Source organism: Anabrus simplex, chromosome 1, assembly GCF_040414725.1.
Source record: "Anabrus simplex isolate iqAnaSimp1 chromosome 1, ASM4041472v1, whole genome shotgun sequence".
Classification (NCBI taxonomy): domain Eukaryota; kingdom Metazoa; phylum Arthropoda; class Insecta; order Orthoptera; family Tettigoniidae; genus Anabrus; species Anabrus simplex.
Genome location: NC_090265.1, coordinates 665,085,454 through 665,106,307, shown reverse-complemented (window position 1 = coordinate 665,106,307; position 20,854 = coordinate 665,085,454). Strand labels below are relative to the sequence as shown.

At 40.0% G+C, this 20,854-nt stretch overlaps 1 protein-coding gene across 1 annotated transcript in view; it reads right to left on the bottom strand.

The window, feature by feature from the left end:
- The window catches only part of LOC136871770 (thyrotroph embryonic factor), a 260,775-nt gene that overhangs the window by 11,985 nt on the left and 227,936 nt on the right, over positions 1–20,854 (bottom strand). Inside the window, exons 3-4 of the mRNA XM_067145345.2 lie at positions 10,636–10,927; positions 6,623–6,726 (exon numbers count right to left, since the gene is read on the bottom strand). Of these exons, the coding sequence (XP_067001446.1) occupies positions 6,623–6,726; positions 10,636–10,927 (396 nt within the window). The remainder of the gene's footprint in view (positions 1–6,622; positions 6,727–10,635; positions 10,928–20,854) is intronic.

The following is a 20,854-nucleotide window of genomic DNA, read 5'->3' as shown; positions in this document are numbered from 1 at the left end:
TCACTCAGCTTACACCAAAAATGAGTACCAGGTTGATTCCTGGGGGCAAGGGCGGCCGGGCGTAGAGCTAACCACTCTACCCCATCAAGTGCCGAGGTTATGAATAGTGGAAGCCTTTACCTTCCACCACTCCAAGGGCCTTCATGGCCTGTACGGAGATGAAATATTTCAAAACAAATCCCAGGATATAGCCCAGGTTTTCTCGTGCAGGTGTTATAAAAATAGACTACGTCCCTTCTTCCACCCTTCACTGCCCACGACACAATCTTTGTGTTTCCTTTAAGGTTGGATTATACAGTACAAAGTACGGCTTGAGGACATAGCCATTATTCATTCATTATTGATGGTCAACTTTTTCTGTAGACATTTCCGTTGCAAACGTCTCTGACTATCTCTCACCCTTGTTGGTGGGGGTGGTAAAATAACACCTATGGTAGCCTCTGCCTGTCATAAGAGGTGACTAAAAGGGGCTCCAGGGGCTCTGAACTTGGGAGTGTGGGTTGGCGACCACAGGGGCCTTAGCTGAGTCCTGACATTGCTTCTACTTACTTGTGCCAGGTTCTTCATTACCTATCCTAACCCTCTGTGGGTGGGGGAAGAGGAATAACACACACAGTAACCCCTGTCTTTCATAAGAGGTGACAAAAAGGGGCTCCAAAGGTTCTTAACTTGGGAAAGTGATTTGTCCACCATAGGACCCTTAGCTGAGTCCTGGCATTGCTTCCACTTACTTGTGGTGGGCTCCTCACTTTCATCTATCCTATCCAACCTCGCTTGGTCAACTCTTGTTCTTTTCTAACCCTGACGGTATTAGATTCCCAAGGCCTAGGGAGTCTTTAATTTTCATGGTTTTTGTCTTTCTTTGGCCAATACCTTCATTTTTTGAAGTGTCGAACCCCTTCCATTTTTCCCTGTCTGTTTAGTGTTATATAGGGGATAGTTGCCTAGTTAAACTTCCTCTTCAAACAATAATCACTACTACCAACTCTTACACCAGCTGTTTATATATGCAGTTGATTTCCTTGGAAACAGCTAGCGGGTAAATCCTGACATATGTCTAGAACAGAAAATTACAATGTTTTAGGGTCTTCTAGGACACAATCTTAGATGACATGCTGAGCAGTCTTATCGGCCTCACACTGACACAGGAGAAAATTTTTCTTTTTTCCATTTACAGAGGATATAGCTATGCATTTCATAACTTATCGGTTTGTTGTTAGCCTCTTTGAGGCAAATCAAATCCAGAGACAGTGTGTGATGCAAGACAGATCACAAAGATTTATAGAAGAGACCACTTGCTGTTCAGGTTGAAACTGTTGGCTATTCTCATCCAATTGAAGTGAGGGTCCCTCGAACATAGCGTTATTGAGTACCTTATGATATTCTGCAAAGTTGTTGTGGTAAAGAGATGCAACGTAAGATGAGAAGGCATAAGACTGAACAGATAGGCTAAAACTTACAAAAGCTCGCTGCTAATTTACTCAAAATGAAGAGGAATTTCTGCTAGCCCATAAAGTGCATGGCAAAGAAAGGAAGAGAACCTAAGGTTAGGTAATAATAAAAAGCTACGTAGGAAAAGTATTGATAATCTGACTGAAACTAACTCCCTTAAAATACTTAAAAGTACAGAAGAAAGACACTGTTATCATAAAGACATTATGTATTTAAAAATTGTATATTGAGTCACCTCAAAATTACAAGTAACGAAGTCATACAATATTCCTTTATAACAATTTCATACAGTCAGTTCGGTCTGCTACAATCAAGGGAGTGAAGCAATCTACTGCAGTATTCCTATTCTCTTTCCTACTAATAAAAGCGTAGACAACTATGACACTGCAGATCACTGTTATCTCCTGGCAACCATTCTTCACTAAACAAAACATCAACTTATCAAATAAGACATTTCCATATACGTGGCAATTTTTACTAGTTTTTGAACTTTGTGAAATTACCATGGTTTCAATTAAGAGCACAAATTTCTCACAACTTCTGAATGATAACACCATTCATTAAAACTATATATCCACAAAGATCTATTAAAGGATATTGCAGAAAAATTGAAAGAGGTTTTATAAAACACTAGAGATCAATGAAGCTATCATTTGTCAAGTGAGTAATAAATCACTGAACTTATATATTGTCTACATCTTCAGAGCCTTGTCTCATTGAAATTTTATTTCAAAAAAAGGCATTTATTTTATGGAATTCACCTTAATACATCTCTGCAACAAAGTTGAAAACAAATTGAAGATTCCAGTCCAAGAAGCAGACAGCTCTATTTTGACAAATCATTCTCATTAAAGCTTTCACGGTACTAGATAAGACAGTCTCTCTGTTTTATGCCATGTACAATGAGTTCAAATGTAATTCTTTCACGAGGTTTTGCCATTTTGGTTTGGGTCATACTAGGAAGAAACTATAACTGATCTGCACAGATATGTTACCGGTATATGAAAAGTACTACTAGCAGTGGTGGCTGGTGGTATCTGAAGCTGAGTGTTGCACCAACATTTTCAGTGTCACATTTTTATAGCTTACAGAAATAACAAGAAACTCTATTGTCATTAAGTAATGAACTACATTCCTACTAAAACTGTAATATATCTGGCAATTATAACCCAGGAAATAAGAGGCTAATTATACACTGTAACTACAGTTACTCTTAATAATAATGTAATTGGCTTTACGTCCGACTAACGACTTTTGACAGTTTTCGGGGACGCCGAGGTGCCAGAGTTCTTTTACATGTCAGAAAATCTACTGACATGAGGTTGACGCATTTGACCACCTTTAAATACCACCGGACTGAGCCAGGATCAAACCTGCCATAGTGGGGTCAGAAGGCCAGTGCCTCAATCGTCTGAGCCACTCAGCCTGGCACAGGTACTTCTGCCTCACTTGTTGAAAATTTGCCATTCTGTTTTTCACTGAAGTAAGATGTTGGTAGTATTATGGGTGGTCTGGTATGGTGTGGAAAAGAAATTACCCAGCAATTTTGGCCATGCTGTTAGGGTCGCATAGCTGTGAGCTTGCATTCGGGGTATAGTGGGTTCGAACACCACTGTCGGAAGCCCTGAAGATGGTTTTCCGTGGTTTCCCATTTGCACACCAGGCAAATACTGTGGCTGTGCCATAATTAAAGCTACGGTTACTTCCTTCCAACTCCCAGCCCTTTCCTATCCCATCATCACCGTAAAACCTATCTGCGTTGGTGCAACATAAATGAAATTTGTAAATTTAAAAAATAGAAATGAATTACCTTTGCGAGAGGATAGAAAGTAGGAATGAAGTCATCTCCGCAGAGTGGCGCAATCTAACGGGGACATTTGGAACTGTTACTTGGGGGGGGACTTGCTAGTCTCGTATAACTCCCTGAGACCGATAGTGGCGAGCATGCTACCTGATGCTATGCAGGCTTAGGCTCGTTCCTGCTGAGGTACATTGCGCCACGCTGTCCTCTAGGGAGTTGGCATAGGAAAGCACACCCCCTGAGTTTGATTCGAAGCTAGCAGTGTTTGATGGTCCGTTATGAAGCATTAGTACAGCGAACCACCGAATATGGTTGATTTTAACATGTTTTCAAATGCATGTTAGGTTTATTAAACTAAAACATTAGAAGAAAAGACGACAAATGAAGTGCAAAATTATTGGAAGGTGTGCAACCCTGCAACAAAATCACGCACCACTCCTGACTAGCTATTATAGTAGTAGCTGCTATTGTTGTAGATTTGCAGCAGTAATGTTACCTAATAGTTGATTGTAGGTGTTCAGGAAATTATAGACTATCATCCCCATGTACTTGAGTGTTTCAAAAAAGGTATATGATAACTAGTGTCACTGCAGTGTCTGCGTTAGTGTGTATCGATTTTCAACCTAACTCACCCTCCTGAACAGCGCTGGACAAATGCTTTAACTGTAAAAGCATAATTTCTGCAAAATCGTTACGTGTAACAAGGAAAATGTTATGATATTTTCAGTGGAAAACTAAATTTTAAGCACACCTTCTGAGTTTTCTTTTGTGACAGAACTGACCATTTGCCTGTTATTTTGGTTTCAAGTGGATGAAACATTTACACGTTCAGTAAATACCTACATATTAATGGCCACCATTTTGAAATGGTCAATTATTGAAAAATCAGAATAGACCTGTGTTTGAACTGAATATCTAATATATATATATATCCATACAAATTTCAGCTCAACTGGTCCTGTAGCTTTCAGATGATTGAGCGAGAAAGATATGGACACCATTTCACTACAGTTCAGTTTCTTTGGGTCTGAATCCTGAAGATATTCAACTTTCCAACCCATCTTTATTAGATATTGTTTTCAAATACATTTCATCCAGCTGCCAGTGGCGTGCACCGAACCCCATCTACCCCAGTGTTGCTGGGGTAAATAACTTTGCATTATGACATAGGAGGTTTTGTCCCGGAAACGAAGATATTTTATTCTTGGGTTTCGGCAATTATACAGTTTTTCAAATAATTCACTGATGGCACGTGTAGAGTACGTATTCCGATAGCCGCAGAAAAATATTTAGGTTGCCCAGCATGAACACAGAGCTAAGCGCGAAGTAAAAGAATTTTGTATTTGGTTTTCTGTCATGGTGGTATACAGTAAATTTTTATAGTGTTCCTCTTGGATTATTGCTGAAGGTTTTGCAAGTTCTGTGGCATTCTTAATGAAAATGACATGTGTTATATGTCGTGATGAATATTTTCTCTTGTTTGTCGTTGATGCACGTTCACTCAGTATGCGAATGAAACTATAAAATTTCGGTGACGGTAGAATACCAGTTAAATTTGGCTGATTCAGTTTAAAGTAGTTTTTTTTTTAGTTAAAAACAAATAGTCCCAGTGTATTTTTGTGAAAACCATGACTGTACTATCACAAAGTGTCACCGGATGAAACTGTAAGTACATTGTTTAAAATCTGCTATAGATTAAGTTATGATGGTGTCGTCACTGCCGTAAATATCAATTTGGAAGCATGTGCGAGTGTGTGGTTGAAAATATTCTTGAAAGATCTTTCTCAGGTAGACCTTTCCACAAAAAATGCAGCCTTATAAAATGGTAATGTTGACTTTAGAGAGTGCAGTGGGGCTACGATTGCTTATTTTTAAAAACATTTATGCAGCTGGGGTAATGAATTTGTTCACCGCATGCCACTGGCACCTGCATATAGTACTCGGCGTGTTTTCTAGACACAACGTCATTTCACCTAGACAGCTTACACTTAAGAGCTCCAAACTCAGAATGAAGAATGCTACGTGGCTGGACATGCAGGGGTTGCCCTGTTGAGAAAGCCTTGTTCCTGTGTATAGAAAGCCAGGGGAGATTGAGTATGAATACCACAGATACCCACTTTTTCAACTCATTCTTGTTCAGAAAATAATCACTTTAAGAGGATCTATCCTCTAAGGTCTTTTTAAAAATTAGCTCATGGTATAATTTAATTTAATTTAATTCAATCAATCAATCAATCAATCAATCAATCAATCAATCAATCAATCAATCAATCAATCAATCAATCAATCAATCAATCAATCAATCAATCAATAGATCTGCACTTAGGGCAGTCGCCTAGGTGGCAGATTCCCTATGTGTTGTTTACCTAGTCTTTTCTTAAATAATTGCAAAGAATTTGGAAAATTGTCCTCTTGAATCTCGACTTCATCTCTTCATATTGTGATATTTCCTACTTTTAAAAATGCCACTCAAACTTATTCATCTTCTAATGTTATTCCATTAATTCATTCATCTCTTTTCTACCTCATCTCCGCAGTCCAAAACTTTGGAACATTATCTTAACACTACTCTTTTGTCGGAAATCTCCCAGAACAAATCGAGCTGCTTTTCTTTGGATTTTTTCCAGTCCTCGAGTCAAGTAATCCTGGTGAGGGCCGCCATACACTGGAACTATACTCTAGTTGGGGGCTTGCCAGAGACTTATATGCCGTCTCCTTTTCATTGCTTCCCAATTTATAGGTTGCCATTATGGCAAAGCATACCATACAAGTCTTTGCTCTGTAGTGCTGTATATAAATTTAGCTATTAAAAAATTGGACAATCGCATCAAGGCTGATTCACTAACAATATACATTAATCGAAATTGTAAACATGATTTCACGTATAAAAAGGGAGCCTTTCAGAGTCTATAAGCCAACCTCCTAAACTGTTTCTTCAGACCAAACCTTACATAAAAATCGGAGAACATTTTTTGGAACGATGCCTGTACAGCCCATCAGCAACCCTGTAACTGTGACTTTGTTGAGGTTGTAGAAGGTCTTAAAATAGTTTGCTGTTACCTCGTGAAACCTCTCATTTATGGGCAACAAAGAGCTGTAACAATTTGTCCCCATCTACGAGTTGTCCTAGTCTTAAGTATAAATTTATTTAATCGAACATTCAATGAAGTGTTTATGTTTTCTGAATAACTATAAACTACAGAATATTGAAGCTGATTGGTTCTTGCACTGGATTCTTCAATTTTCAGTTTCATTCACTTTCAGTTCAGCATCCTTTACTGGAAGTTTGCTGACATGCATACAGCAATGACTGAGAAAGTACCAAACAGAAGAAAGGAATAATCATCTTGGTTTAAAACAGTAACTCACCTGTTTTCGTGACTTCTTGATCATCGGCTGTGGCTTGAGCTCTTCGTCTGAGAACGCTCGCGTCCGAGGGTCAAAGTCTCGGCCAGATGAAGCCAGTGAAAGTGCTGTAAGGATACAGATCATATGTTATAGAAAAAAAGCTAATTCAGGGGAATATAAATACGCTCCTCTAATTTTCAGATTAACAACATATAACTCAATATATACAGAACATAGGACATACCAGTGACATGCAGAAATAAAGATACAATTCAAACCTCAATACTTTTTTGAGGAGCAAGAAATTCTATATCACTCTATCACTGTAATTGTTATACCAAAAAATCTGCAAGCACTTGTTTGAAATTATGTTCATGAGAGTATATATTTAAAATAACTATAAAAATATTAAAACATGTCATCTAAACACCCCTCATATGTGAAAGATTGATGTCAAAATTAACCATACTTTATGGCAGATTTCTGAAACAATTGCCTGATAAGAGAATACCATAAGCTTGATCTTAATCAAACTCTTCCAATTCCTGCTGACATCACTGATGGATGGCTCAACAGGGTATGGTCGAGACATCCACCTTTGCTGGGAGGCTAGTTGCTGAGAGCTTCAATGGCCACACAACTGGAAACCATTTGTTTCTCCAACATTTCATGATATGCCATTAATCACAACAATGGTTCCTGGTCTTGATCTTCCCCATGGGATATAATTAAACCATATCAGGGCCAACTCCAGAGTATGTGATGTCAGATTCTTAGTTCAAATGGAAAAAAAATAATTGCCTCTCCACAGTGCAATTGTGGTGCCAATAGAGAGACGGTGAAGCACATTACACAGAAATGTGTCACTAGAGCCTAGAAAGGAGACAAGTCAGATTTTATCTTCCTGATTTCTGCATTAGTGGACTATACTTTTAACTTAGACTGTACATTGTAACATTTTTCTCTTTCTGTGCTGCATTTGGTTCTTTTAAATGTGATGATGTACCATACACTTAATAATATAATGATCTGGACTGTATTTCTATAAATATTCTGCATTTTAGAATAATCAATTATGGCAGAAGGAATTTTCTTCTTCTTCTTCTTCTTCCATGTTTCCATTTCTCTCGTGGGTTGGGTTATGAATCAAGACCTCCATCGTTGACTCACTCCACCACTCTTTTCGTGCTTCCCATATTTCTTTTACCTTATCTGGGCTGAGTAGCTCAGTCGGTACAGCACTGAGCTCAAGTTGGCAGGTTTGATCCTGGCTCAGTCCTATGATATTTGAAGGTGCCTTGTGTCGGTAGATAAGAGAATACCATATCCTCTATCTTACTTCCTCTATTCTTTATACTCTCCTCCACTGTATCCATCCACCTCTTTTGAGGCCTTCCTTGTGGTCTTTTTCCTGTCAGCTTCTCTGTAAATATTTTCTTTGGAACTCTGCCTTTTCCCATTTGTATCATGTGTCTGTATCATTTCAGCCTGCTTGTTTCTGTCCTGTTCTGAAGTTTTGAAACTCCAATCTTCTTTCTAATCCTTCATTTCTTATTCTATCTTTTCTTGTCTTCCATACGATACCTCTAAGGAATTTCATCTCAGCAGACTGAACTCTACTCTCATCATGTTTTGTTGTTGTCCATGTTGATGCTGCATATGTCAATATCAGTATGTAATAGGTCATATACAGAACTTCTTTACATTTCCTTGGAACTACTTGGTTTGAGGATACGAGCCACTTGTAAAAGCTTTTTTGTTGTTGTTGTACTCTCTACCCAATCTCCTATCTTCTCATCTTCTGTGATTACAATTCTCAAATACCTGAAACATTCCACTACTTCTATTGGTTTTCCATTTACTGTTATCTTCCTCTATCTTCCCTACCTCTTGTAATCATTACTGTTTCACTCTTATCTAAGCTTATTCTCATTCCAAACTCTTCCATCACCTGATTCTATACGGTACATTAACTTGTTCATGTACTTCCGTTTCACTTTCTCCCTATATTGCTATGTCCACTGCAAACAGTAGGGCCTCTGCTGTGTTTTCTATTGCCTTAAAAATATTATCCCCTATATACTCCTCAAATGAAAGGGAAAAAATGATTTTATAGTTTTAACTGTTCTTAAAATTGTATAATGAATGTACAAGCCCAAACCCTACGGCGCAACAGCCCTGGAGAGCCTGGGCCTATCAAGTGACCATTGCTCCACCCAAAAACCTGCAGATTACAAGGTGTGGTCAGCACGATGAATCCTCTCGGCCATTATACTTGGCTTTCTAGATCAGAATAAACGTACAAATTCTACATAAAAATCTTTGGTACCAGTACATTGATCTTATATCCCAATCTAATAACATAGATCACTTTCACAAAGCAATATGGTAAGTTATTAGAATTACGTGTGTTCTTGTTACTTCAATGCAGAACTATTGGCGTTTTCTTCTGCTAAAATGCCCGTCGATGGGCGCAGTAGAATACATCCACGGCATCCCCTGCGAGGCGACTACAATGAGGACTTAAGGGGGTCTAAGCTTGGGACGTGAGCTGACGACCATGGGACCTCTAAGAGAGCCTGGCACTGCCCACTTTCTTGTGTTAGACTCCTCACTTTCTTCTTTCCCTGTTCGCTTTTGACTGGCAGTATTAGTTGCGAGGTCTAAGGAGTCTCATTTTCACGCCCTTGTGGCACTTCCCTTCGTTTGCTGAAACCTTCATTCTTTAAAGCATCGGCGGACCTCTACCACTTTCTGAATAGTGACAGTGAGGTTGATTGCCCAGTTGTACCTCCTCTTAAAATAGTAATCACCACCATTACCACTGTTAGCTTATGAGGCTGTAGAGTTTGTGCTACTATGACATGTAAAATTTAAATGGTAAAATATGAAGATCCATTTCTGGGATGACTGACAGCAGGATTTTATCACAGTTGTCTTCTTGATTCCAGTTCCTAAGCTGGAGTGCATCCAGTTACAGACTGGCAAACCAGCCTTAAATTCATAGTACAGCCAAAATCAAACCCAGGATGGCTGACTGAGAAGCTCCTACACTAAAACTAGACCCCAGCAGTAGGTAAATGAATTTATTAATACCATACTTATTACATTTTTCCAAAATGTTCCTATTATTTAAGTGTATCAATAACCAAGACATAGCAAAAGTGCACGGACCAATAACAAGCAAATTTATCATCACCTTATAGAGGTTTGATTGTTTATGTGCTTTATAAACCAATTTACAAATTTCACTCCAAAGTTTCAAAAGCAGCATATGCAACAAATAGTAGGACTGAAGGAAAATAAATATTTACTGTATTAATAAAGCAAAGCTTCTGCTCACAATGTGTACAAACCATCAAAGAAAAGAAAGAAGTATCAGCTTTCAAGGATTAAAAAAATTAGTGCACTAAATCAATTCTCACTCGATAACAGAGACGACCCCAGTGAAGCTCAAAGGAGCAAAAGCTACTGGCTGAAGGGAGTAGGTAGTCAGAAAGCTGCAGAATGTGGGAGGAATATGGTACGCACATGAAATACAGAGTTGAGATAGATAGGCTGTTTTCCCTATAAGTACATTCATTCACTCCTGATGACACAGATTTCAGGAACACCCCTGCCATACTACCTTAGACATTACTAACAATATGTGATATAGGGTGTGTTTATATAGAGACACATTATCTATGCACTTTTACTGCTGCTAGGTATGTTCCAAGATGTAGATGGATCCGTTAAAAACAAGATGCAGTAATTCATTTCAGAAGTATATGCTACTGTTGATCATTTGATTTGTGTATTTTTTCTTAGAAAAACACTGGCTCTTTTCCAAACACTGTGACGTTTGAACTTCCTTAATACCCTTCTGCAAGTAATTAATGAAATTCGGATAAAGAATGAAACAGAAATTGAAGTAGGAGATTTACAAGCATCTCCTACAAGGTCAGAGGTAGAGAGGTATGGTGCAGAAAATAATATTGTTATTGTTGATAGAGTGCAAGGTGCCATCAAAAGAGAACAGAAGAGATACGTACTGGAGTCTGCGGGCGATGGAGGGTTGAGTGTCTCAGGCGTCATGGGCTCACTCGGAGACGGCGACCGCTCTCGCTTTGCGGCCACCAACTCCAAGACATTGCTGTCTCTAGGTGGATGCTGCTGGTGCGGATGAGACTGTGGCGGGTGCGGATGTGGGTGTGGGTGAGGGTGAGGTACCATCCGAGCCTCGGGTCCCGGCGACGTCTGCTTCACAATCTGCTGGGCCGTAGACTGCGGTACTCCATCCACGGGTATGCCATTCTCGGACAAGAACTCGTCCAGGTCCACGTACTGCAAACACAAACAATACGTTAATTGCTTACTACAGGCAGACACTGTATAATCGCCCAACGTTCAGTGGCTAGCAAGGCTGGGCTGACTATACTTTGATTTCCCCAAAGCGAGGCACTGACTGTGTATAAATTTGTACCTTCCAAGTGATATTCAATATTCACTAGTACAGGTGGCAAAAATTAATATTTTATACAAGATAATAACTACAGAACTACATGAAAAATATATTAAATTCAAATTAATTAACTGCCGTTAAAATAATTGTATACATAAACAGGTTCTTTCAAGGAAAGCAAACAAAAAAACAGAAGTTTTTTATGAATCATGCATTTGTAAATGTTTGTAGAATGATAACTTTACAAACAGTTTTTAGTCTCTATCAATGTTGATAAAATTATTTTAATCCGTATTCGTAATATGTTACGTCTTCTTCTACCGCTTTTCCCACACCCGTGGAGTCGCGTGCACCCGTCCACAGTCGATTTGGCTGTTTTACGGTCGGATGCCCTTCCTGACCTTATGTGGAGGGATGCATTCACTATTACGTGTTTCTGTGGTGGTTGGTAGAGTGGTGTGTTGTGTGAATTCGAAGAGGAGAGTGTTGGGACAAACACAAATACCCAGTCCCCGAGCCAGAAGAATTAATCAGAGTAAATTAAAATCCTCAACCCGGCCGAGAATCGAATCCGGGACCCCTGAACGGAAGACATCAACGCTGAACTTTCATCCAAGGAGTCTGACTCTTCATAATATGTTACTGCACAGTCTTTATTCCTTCTTGGCTTTAGTAAACTACTCATATTTATCACTTACATGAACCTTCTTTAACAACTTTTTTGGCATAGAACAGTGTAGGTGAAGTCAATATTAATTTTACAATCTATCTATTGACCACATATCGTTTCTTCTTCTTAAAACGCCGTCTCCGAGCGGAGGTTGGTGATCCACGTAACTAGCTCTGATCTTGACAGCGCAGAATGGAATGCCACTTCTGAAGTACAGCAGTGCCATCTTCGAAGGTCTTTCAGCCATGAATTTCTTCTTCTCCCAACAGATCTCATCCCCTGTATCTTTCCTTCGATAATAAGCTGTAATAACTGATACCTCTCATGATATGTCCTATGTATTGTGTTTTCCTCTGTTTTATAGTGAGCAGTAATTCTTTTTGCTTTTTCATACGACGAAGGACCTCGGCATTGGGGATTTTCATTACCCAGGATATCCGCAAGAGACGGCGATACAGGGACATTTCGAAGGCATCAATACGTTTTTCTATGATTGGATCCAGAGTCCAGCTTTCACATCCATATAGGAGAACAGAAAATATATAGCAGCGGATCATACGAATTCGTAGTTGGATACTGAGATATGACCTCATAAAGAATTTCTTCATGGTAATGAATTGTTTCCTGGCCTGCTCATTACTAGATATTACCTCCCATTTGCAGTTACATTGGTCATCCAAGATGATACCCAGATATTTGAGAGAAGACACTTGCTCAACTATTTTATCTTTAATTGTGAGATTTGTCCGAATTGTCTTCTTAGAGAACACGATCAGTTTCATCTTTGAGGGGTTAACATATAATCCAAACTCTTCATTGTGCTGAACTAAGGAGTTTATCATGCACTGAAGGGCAGGCATGTCATCAGCTATGACAACAGTATCATCTGCATATCTGATGCTGTTGATGATTTTCCCGTTAATTTTGATTCCGCCATAGTCTGCCAATATTTCTTTAAAGATTGCCTCTGAGTAAATGTTAAACAACAGAGGTGACAGTACACAACCCTGGCGGACACCCTTGCTGATCGAAGCAGTTTCTGACGTTCCTTGATCAGTTTTGACATTTGCAAACTGGTTCCAGTACAGGTTACTGATTATACGTAAGTCACCGGAGTCAATACCTGTTGATCTCAGAAACTCTATCAGCTTATTGTGCCTGACACAATCAAAAGCTTTCTTATAGTCTATAAAACATGCATAGACATCAACATTCATATCTCTGCACCTCTGTAACAACACATTTAACGAAAAGAGTGCCTCACGTGTACCAACGCCATTTTGGAAATCGAACTGATTCTGATCCATGTGGGATTCACATTTTTTGTATATTCTAGTGTGAATGATTCACAAGAATATTTTGAGCACGTGAGACATCAAACTTGTCATACGATAATCATCGCACTGAGACGAATTAGGCTTCTTCGGTAGTGGTATGGTTGATTTCAGCCAGTCTGATGGTATTTCTCCTGATACATATATTTGATTGAATAATTATGTTAAGATATTGAGGCCGGTAGATTCCTATTCTGTTATTACTTTGAAAACTTCAGCGTACACACCGTCCGGTCCAGTTGCTTTACCATTCTTTCGAAGTTTTACGGCATGTACAACTTCACTTTTTATTATTTCAGGGCTATTTTCATTTATTCTCTCGTCAGATGAAGGAGGATGAAGCGTACAAGGCAGATGGAATAGGTATTCGAAAAGACGAGAGAGGTTAGACAAATTTTATAGTTTGTAATTTAGCCCAACGTCGTTATTATGAAATTGTTTTCTTCTATTTTTACTTTCCTCCAACTCACGACAATACACGGGATGTTTCGGATACATACTCCGCAGTAGAATGGGTAGTCTGCCTGGTCCGCTGTAGGTGGTGCACGAAACGCCTACACGCAATCAATGTAAAGTCGGAGAAGTTGCAGGGGCTACAGACTAACCGGGAGTTCAATTTGCTGAAACACCGCGTTGAGGGCTTCGTGCTCTGTTCAGAGTACAAACAGCTCTAGCTCGTAACCATTCAGTCTAAAAGACAAGTGCATAGCAACGGAACGACTGCGTTAAACAAATAGCGAACTTGCGGATACGCTGCTTATATTTGGACAGTGACATTAAAAATTACTTAAATGTCGAAAATTTAGGCTATACGTGAAGTGTCTTGTGTTTTTTCGATTTACCAGATTACATCTCGAAGATCGCTCTATTTAATCCCCATAGATTATTTTATAAGGTTATTTGCACGATACTTTTATTTTTATTTATAGCAGAATAGCACAAAATTGTGCACTAAAGTTCACTGTAATCTAATTATGACATTGTTCTTTGGTTGCACTTACCGAAATGGTAACGCTCACAGTGTCCGCCACACAGGTCCCGCACGCATTCCACAGACGGCTCGTGGGAGCCTGATCGTATACACATCATATATAATGAAAGGTGTGAACAGTCAGTCTATTCAGTGTACTTCTCATGACGTTGTTTGGTTCGGTCCAATTCCCGCCTGTTTCCTCCATCTGATTCTCGATATTTCCGTTTTCTGTTGTGTAGTTGGTAGCGCCAATACCAGTATCAGATCTTCTGCAAGTTGGATTTATCGTGCTGCTAGTTGGTAGGCCAATCGAGATAGCGCCATTTCTGATATGCCTAAAGTCTTATTTATAAACCTGGCCTTCACGTTTTCAATGCAATTGAGGTCAGATCTTACAAGTTGGTCCCAGATTAATTCCAGCCCATAACATTCCCCGCATCATCCATGCCAACCAATCAAGTATCCGAACGGAATTGAAAGACGTTAACATTTATCCAACATTATCAGCAAACAGAGTTGGCCATGTACGAAAATTCAGTGCAGAAAAACAAATACCACATAGGCAATGTTAAGAATGCGAAAGTGTATAATGCGAAGAGCGCGGCTATTTTGAAAATTTCTTGTCATAAAACGTGCAGAAATATTCATACATAATTATTGTGATCTTTCCTTTCCATAGGATTACGTCTGCCTGGTACGGCAATCCAACATACTGCAGAGTATGCGCCTGTCCGGTGCGACAACCCAACATACTGCGGAGTATGTACCTGAAACACCATTATTATTATTCCTGTCCTGATGTCCACGATCAATTTCTTTTTATGATTTCCCACGACAGTTCGCAAACCAGCCGGGACACGGGGACAGGGCCTTCAAACTGGAACCGTCCCAGTAAAACTGGGGCATCTGGTCAGCCTTAGAAAGGCTGAGAGTTCTGAGGAGGGAAAGTATTCTATGAAGAAACACGAAATCCTACTACTGGAAATCTACCGAATGATTCACACGTAGATGTTGTTAAGATAGCGATTAGGGCTATGCCTTTCAGCGTTTAGTATGCAAGTCTCTGTGAATTAACTAAGCGTCTCCAAAATCCTCCATTCACAGCTAGCTCTGTGGCCTCATTTAATTCCACATGGCTATCATCAAATAATAAAAATAAAAAACTGGAGTCTAACCATCTTACTTTTCTTATTCTCCATAGCCATGTCCATTTTTCTGCTAGGTAACCCATTCTCAATTCACCTCACATGGCTCCAACTACCAAAGCCGATTTATGCGTACAGCTTCACCCATGGAGTTTATTTCTAACTTGACCTTTATATCCTCATTATATCATACCCTCCTCCTATTGTTCCCACTAGTTCGTACCAGATATCACTCTAGCTACTTTCATGTCTGTTACTTTCAGCTTATGTATAAGATATCCTGAGTCCACATAGATTTCAATACCGTATAGCAAATTTGGTCTCAAAACATAGCGATTTAAAGATAGTTTCGTCCAGGAGCTGACTTCTTTCTTACAGAATACCGTTGATTGCAACTGCGAGCTACTGCACTACCTTAGTTCATAGTACACTACCATGCTATTACAAAATTAAGATTTTCGACTTCAAATGGAAATGCAATCTTTGCGAAGCGGCCAATTCAATAATTTAATAAAATTCAATGTAGAGCAAAAATAAACAAAATACAAATCTAAAACAACATGGCCAGAGTAAAGACACAATCGACATCGTCAACACAAGAACGAAGGTAGTGTCTCATCACAAGTCTAATAGTTCCGGCTTGATGAGTATTCTCTCAAGGAGATAATTTAGTGGCGGTATTTACTTCAAAAGGCTTCCAAGGACATCAGGCACTGAAGTGCCCGAAATTGTTCTTCTAAGAAAACACACGAAATAAGAATTTAAGATGTCATTATACGAAGTTTATACATTATTACCTGGAACAGAATGAAAATACAAGTTAATTATATGCTCGTACGCTTCAGTGAATAGTAAGGCAGTATTGTGACGAAAACTTGGCTTTGTTTGACTGTCACGGAATAGTAGTAGGGAACAGCACGAGTAGCAATGCTGAACAGAAAGGCTGAATATGCGAGGGTTTGGTATGATTCATGGCAATCCATGCGGGATCTAACAGACAAATGAGAATAAAGATGGGAGTGGGGAGCGTAACGTGCTGTGGAATGAGTGAATAATCCCGAGTAGGTTTACCAGGTGTAGGATATAAAGCGAGGAAATCCTTGTGCTAAATAGTGTTCATTCCTATAGAGTACAGAAACCTTTGAAGTAGTCCCCTAGATTCTCCACAGCACGTTGCCAATGATGGCGGAGAAGTCGGATACCAGTTACCTCACAGTTTGTGAATATTTCAGTCTCATGCTTCACAGCGTTGGCAATGTCTTCTGGTGTCTCAAACCGTCTCACACGAAATGGTTCTTTTACTTTGGGGATGAGGTCAAAATCGCACGGAGACAGGTCTTGTCAGTACGGCCAGTTTGATATACGCATACTGTCCTTGCCTAGTCATATCCCTTCTGCACGGAGCCTGACTCACGTGGGCAATCCCATCGCCCTGTGTGTGGTACCTGTATAACGCACCGCCATCTCGTGCTGTGTCCATATGCTATTAGTGTCATGCTTTCCAGAACATATGATCATTGAATGGTAGCACCGTTTGCACGCTTCTTTGTTTGTCGTTTGCATATAAGAACAAATAAAACAAAAATGAATGACGTTTCATGCTACGTTGAATAAGCCTTTTATAACGAGGAAATGACAAGAACATAGAAACAGGTTTTGTTTTTGGTAACATCACTAGAGTCTGGATGTTTAGGCAGTACAATACGTTAGAATGCAAACCAACTTACTTGGTAGGAACTGTCGTCTACCCGCTCTTCCGTACTGTAGTGAGAGTAACATAACTTTAAGGGTTCTAATAGGCTAGGAGCCTACTATTTATGCAAATCTCATAGGAGAACTGTTGTCCGGCTAGAGTGTAGGGGAGGCCGGGGCTAGTTGCAACACTTACGTTTTATTTGAAAATGTTCAATCAAGTGCTCGCACACTGTGACAATACATGAAACTACTCTAGACCTTCAGTTTGAATATGAATGTCAGAAAATCCGGTCGTTTTGTATTGTGTTCTGAGACTTAGTCCATGTTTTTGCCTGGTGAGTAACTTTTTCTGCCCTTATTTAATTTAATATATAATGCCGTTTAGAGTTATTGTCCTAGTTTTATTTCAAGACGAAGGGAAAATTATTCTAGTTCAAAACTGCAATAAGTCTTTTGGCCTCCGTCTTGTTATTTGTGAATGACAGCCAATTCCGTCAAAAAATGCGTAACGGGATATGTTGCAACTAACCCCTCCTTTATACTGCTGTTTGCTGCTTAACAGATATAATAATAGCCCTCTTATAACTGCATTTGTGGGCCTTATAGTTGAATGGCGTAGCTGCTGGCTTCTCACCAAGCGGGCGCTGTTCGAATTCCGGCCAATGCATGTGGGATTTTGAAATGAAAAATCTCGTTCCTGTGGTTCGGATTCCAAGTAAAACTTGAGCTACCGTGACTATGTTCACGATATCAACCGTCACGTAAAACTAGAAGCTTAACTTGGCTTAATCGTATTTCTTGAGAGCTAGATAATATTTAATTTGATAGCTCTTGTATAGTTGTGTGTATTTTTGGATGTGATGGAGAAAGCTGCAAAACTCGTCCTGGATAATAAAGGAGACGGTGATTTTTCAATCAGGAAAATTTCAAAGAGTTCAATATCCACTATTCCATAACTGAGAACGAAAACCAAGAAGTGCTATACTTTTTTTTTTTTTTTTTGCTAGGGGCTTTACGTCGCACCGACACAGATAGGTCTTATGGCGACGATGGGATAGGATAGGCCTAGGAGTTGGAAGGAAGCGGCCGTGGCCTTAATTAAGGTACAGCCCCAGCATTTGCCTGGTGTGAAAATGGGAAACCACGGAAAACCATTTTCAGGGCTGCCGACAGTGGGATTCGAACCTACTATCTCCCGGATGCAAGCTTACAGCCGCGCGCCTCTACGAGAACGGCCAACTCGCCCGGTACGTGCTATACTTATGGATACTCTAGAAAAACAGTATACTGAGAAAGACAGAGATTTAAAAAAAAGAAATAGCAAGAGGAAAAATAATGATGTGGCATACTCCGGTTCAACAAAAAGAAAAACTGTGTCTAACGGTAAAAGGAAGATAACACTTGTGCACTCCTGTTCAGAAGAAGACGACTGTTATTGTTGCTTTATCAGCTGCTGAAGTTAGCCAGGCAGTTCGCTTCACGAGCGAATTCAAATGGGTTTTGCGAGGCGGTGTTGCTAAATTTGCACGTGGCTTAAGACCGGCTTGAGAGCACCAGTCAAAAAAGGCTTGAAGGGTTCGAACCTCAGCCTGCCGGTTGGAAAGCCAGCAGTTAAGCTATTGAGCTAATCACTATTCTCCCCCCCCCCCCCGAGCTATAATCATGGAAATATTTACAAATTTAAGTTTTTATTAAGTCTATCAACGCGAACATCGCTGACGGGAATATTTCTTTCCTGCCAGGGCTAAAGATTATAAGACAAAAGTACCTACATTTCAGGACATAAGTTTGAAGTTTTAAAAACAGAGACAGTATTAATAGTAATAATAACGTTATTTGCTTTGCATTCCTCTAACTACTTCTACGGTTTTCGGAGACGCCAAGGTGCCGGAACTTAGTCCCACAGGAGTTCTTTTACGTACCAGTAAATCTACCAACACGAGGCTGACGTACCTGAGCACCTTCAAATACCACCGGACTGAGCCAGAGTGGAATCTGCCAAGTTGGGGTCAGAAGGCCAGCGCCTCAACCGTCTGAAACGCTCAGCCCGGCAGTATTAATAGTCGAGGGTTTGAAATTAACAGACCTACATAAAAATATTTCAGAATGTATTTTCACTTTTTAATAATCATTTTCTTTTGCTAACTGTTGAAAATTAAATCAGTGAACTGTAGTATGACGGTCCGATATAACGTGACTTATAATGAAGATGGATATCGACTACGGAGAATCATTTCTAGGATTAGGATTTTAACCCGAACTAAATCACGGAAAATGGCTTGCAGGATGGATTTCAACCAAATAAAATCATGACAATGATTTATAGGATAGATGACAATATGATTTTAACAAAATTAAATCACGGAAAATCATTTCTAGGATGAATATGATGTTAACCCAGTTATGTCACTTGAGGCTGAGTGTACCACGTTCCAGTTCACAATCACCTCTGGATCCCATCGTAAGTAGTCTTGAACACGAATTTCTGTGGTTCCCTATTTTCACGTAAGCAAATGTCTACATTAAGGTTATGGCTTCTATCCTCGTAGTTCTACTCCTTTTCCACTCCAGCGTCGTCGAAAAAAATCAGACTCTTTATAAGTTGCTTTACGTCGCACCCACACAGATAGGTCTTATGGCGACGATGGGATAGGAAAGTCCTAGGAATGAGGAAGCGGCCATGGCCTTGATTAAGGTACAGCTCCAGCATTTGCCTGTGTGAAAATGGGAAAACACGGAGAACCACTGTCTCCTGGATGCAAACTCACAGCTGCGCGCCCCTAATCGCACGGCCAACTCGCCCGGTAAAAGGAGAAACTAATGTGTCTCTCAAAGCCTGTGGTGATGAGTTGCCTATAACTAATTCTGATTACGAATGGAATAGAAACGTAAGTACGGCCTTAAAGAGTGAAAGGATATGTATCGTCTTGTTTTACGCTTGGGAGGGGGAAGGTCAACATGAGCAAGGGAACACAAGCGAAGTCGGAAAACCTTCAAGCAAGAGGGCAACAGGGTGACAGTGACATCGCAGCATCAATAATGTGCAGTGTGCAGTGTCGACAGACCGACCGGCGTCGGGTCGCATCCAACATTAAACACTTGGCTCAAGTCAGTCCATCCGGTCGATGAGCTGCCAGCCACACACACCTTGACAACGTCCAAATAGTTCTTACTGAGGACAAACGCCACAAAGATATACACTGCATAATGTTTAACGCTAGTGTTAATCATATTCGTAACCCATATCAACAGTAACTCGAAAATCTTCCATTAAACTCAAATTTTCAAAGTTCTGTAAACAGGAGCAAAGCAAAAAAGCAAAGTCATCTCAGTACGGAACATGGAGGCCCTAGCAAGGGTGGAAGGTAAAGGGTCCCACTATCCGTAACCTCGGCACTTGATGGATTGAGTGGTTAGCTCTACGCCCGGCCGCCTTTGCCCCCAGGAATCAACCTGGTACTCATTTTTGGTGTAGGCTGAGTGAACCTCAGGGCCATGTGCACCTCCGGAAGTGGAAATCTCGTTTCTTAAATTTTACGACTTCCTGACGGGGATTCGAACCCACGTCCTTCCAGGCGAAACGAACATGCCTTTACCGCATCGGCCAGGCAGCCCCTGTAAACAGGAAGCTTGCTTAAAAATAAAGAAATTTGGTCAATGCTGAGGACTTGGTCTTCATGGCAGATTGTGCTAAAAACCTAAAATCTAATACCTTGGAGCTTGCAAAGTGGTGCGACGAATATGCGAAAATGAGGTTTTCCAAGTGGTGTCGATATACAGGAAACCTAATGCCAGTTAGGAACAGGTGGACCATTTCAAGTATTTAGGTTGTGTTTTCTTCCAGGATGGTAGTAAACTAAGTGAAACTGAATTAAGACGCATCAAAGCTAATGCAGTAAGCTCAGATTTGCCATAAACGGTATCCTGTAAGAAAGAAGTCGGCTCCCAAACGAAGCTATCTTTACATTAGCCTGTTTTCAGACAGACCTTAC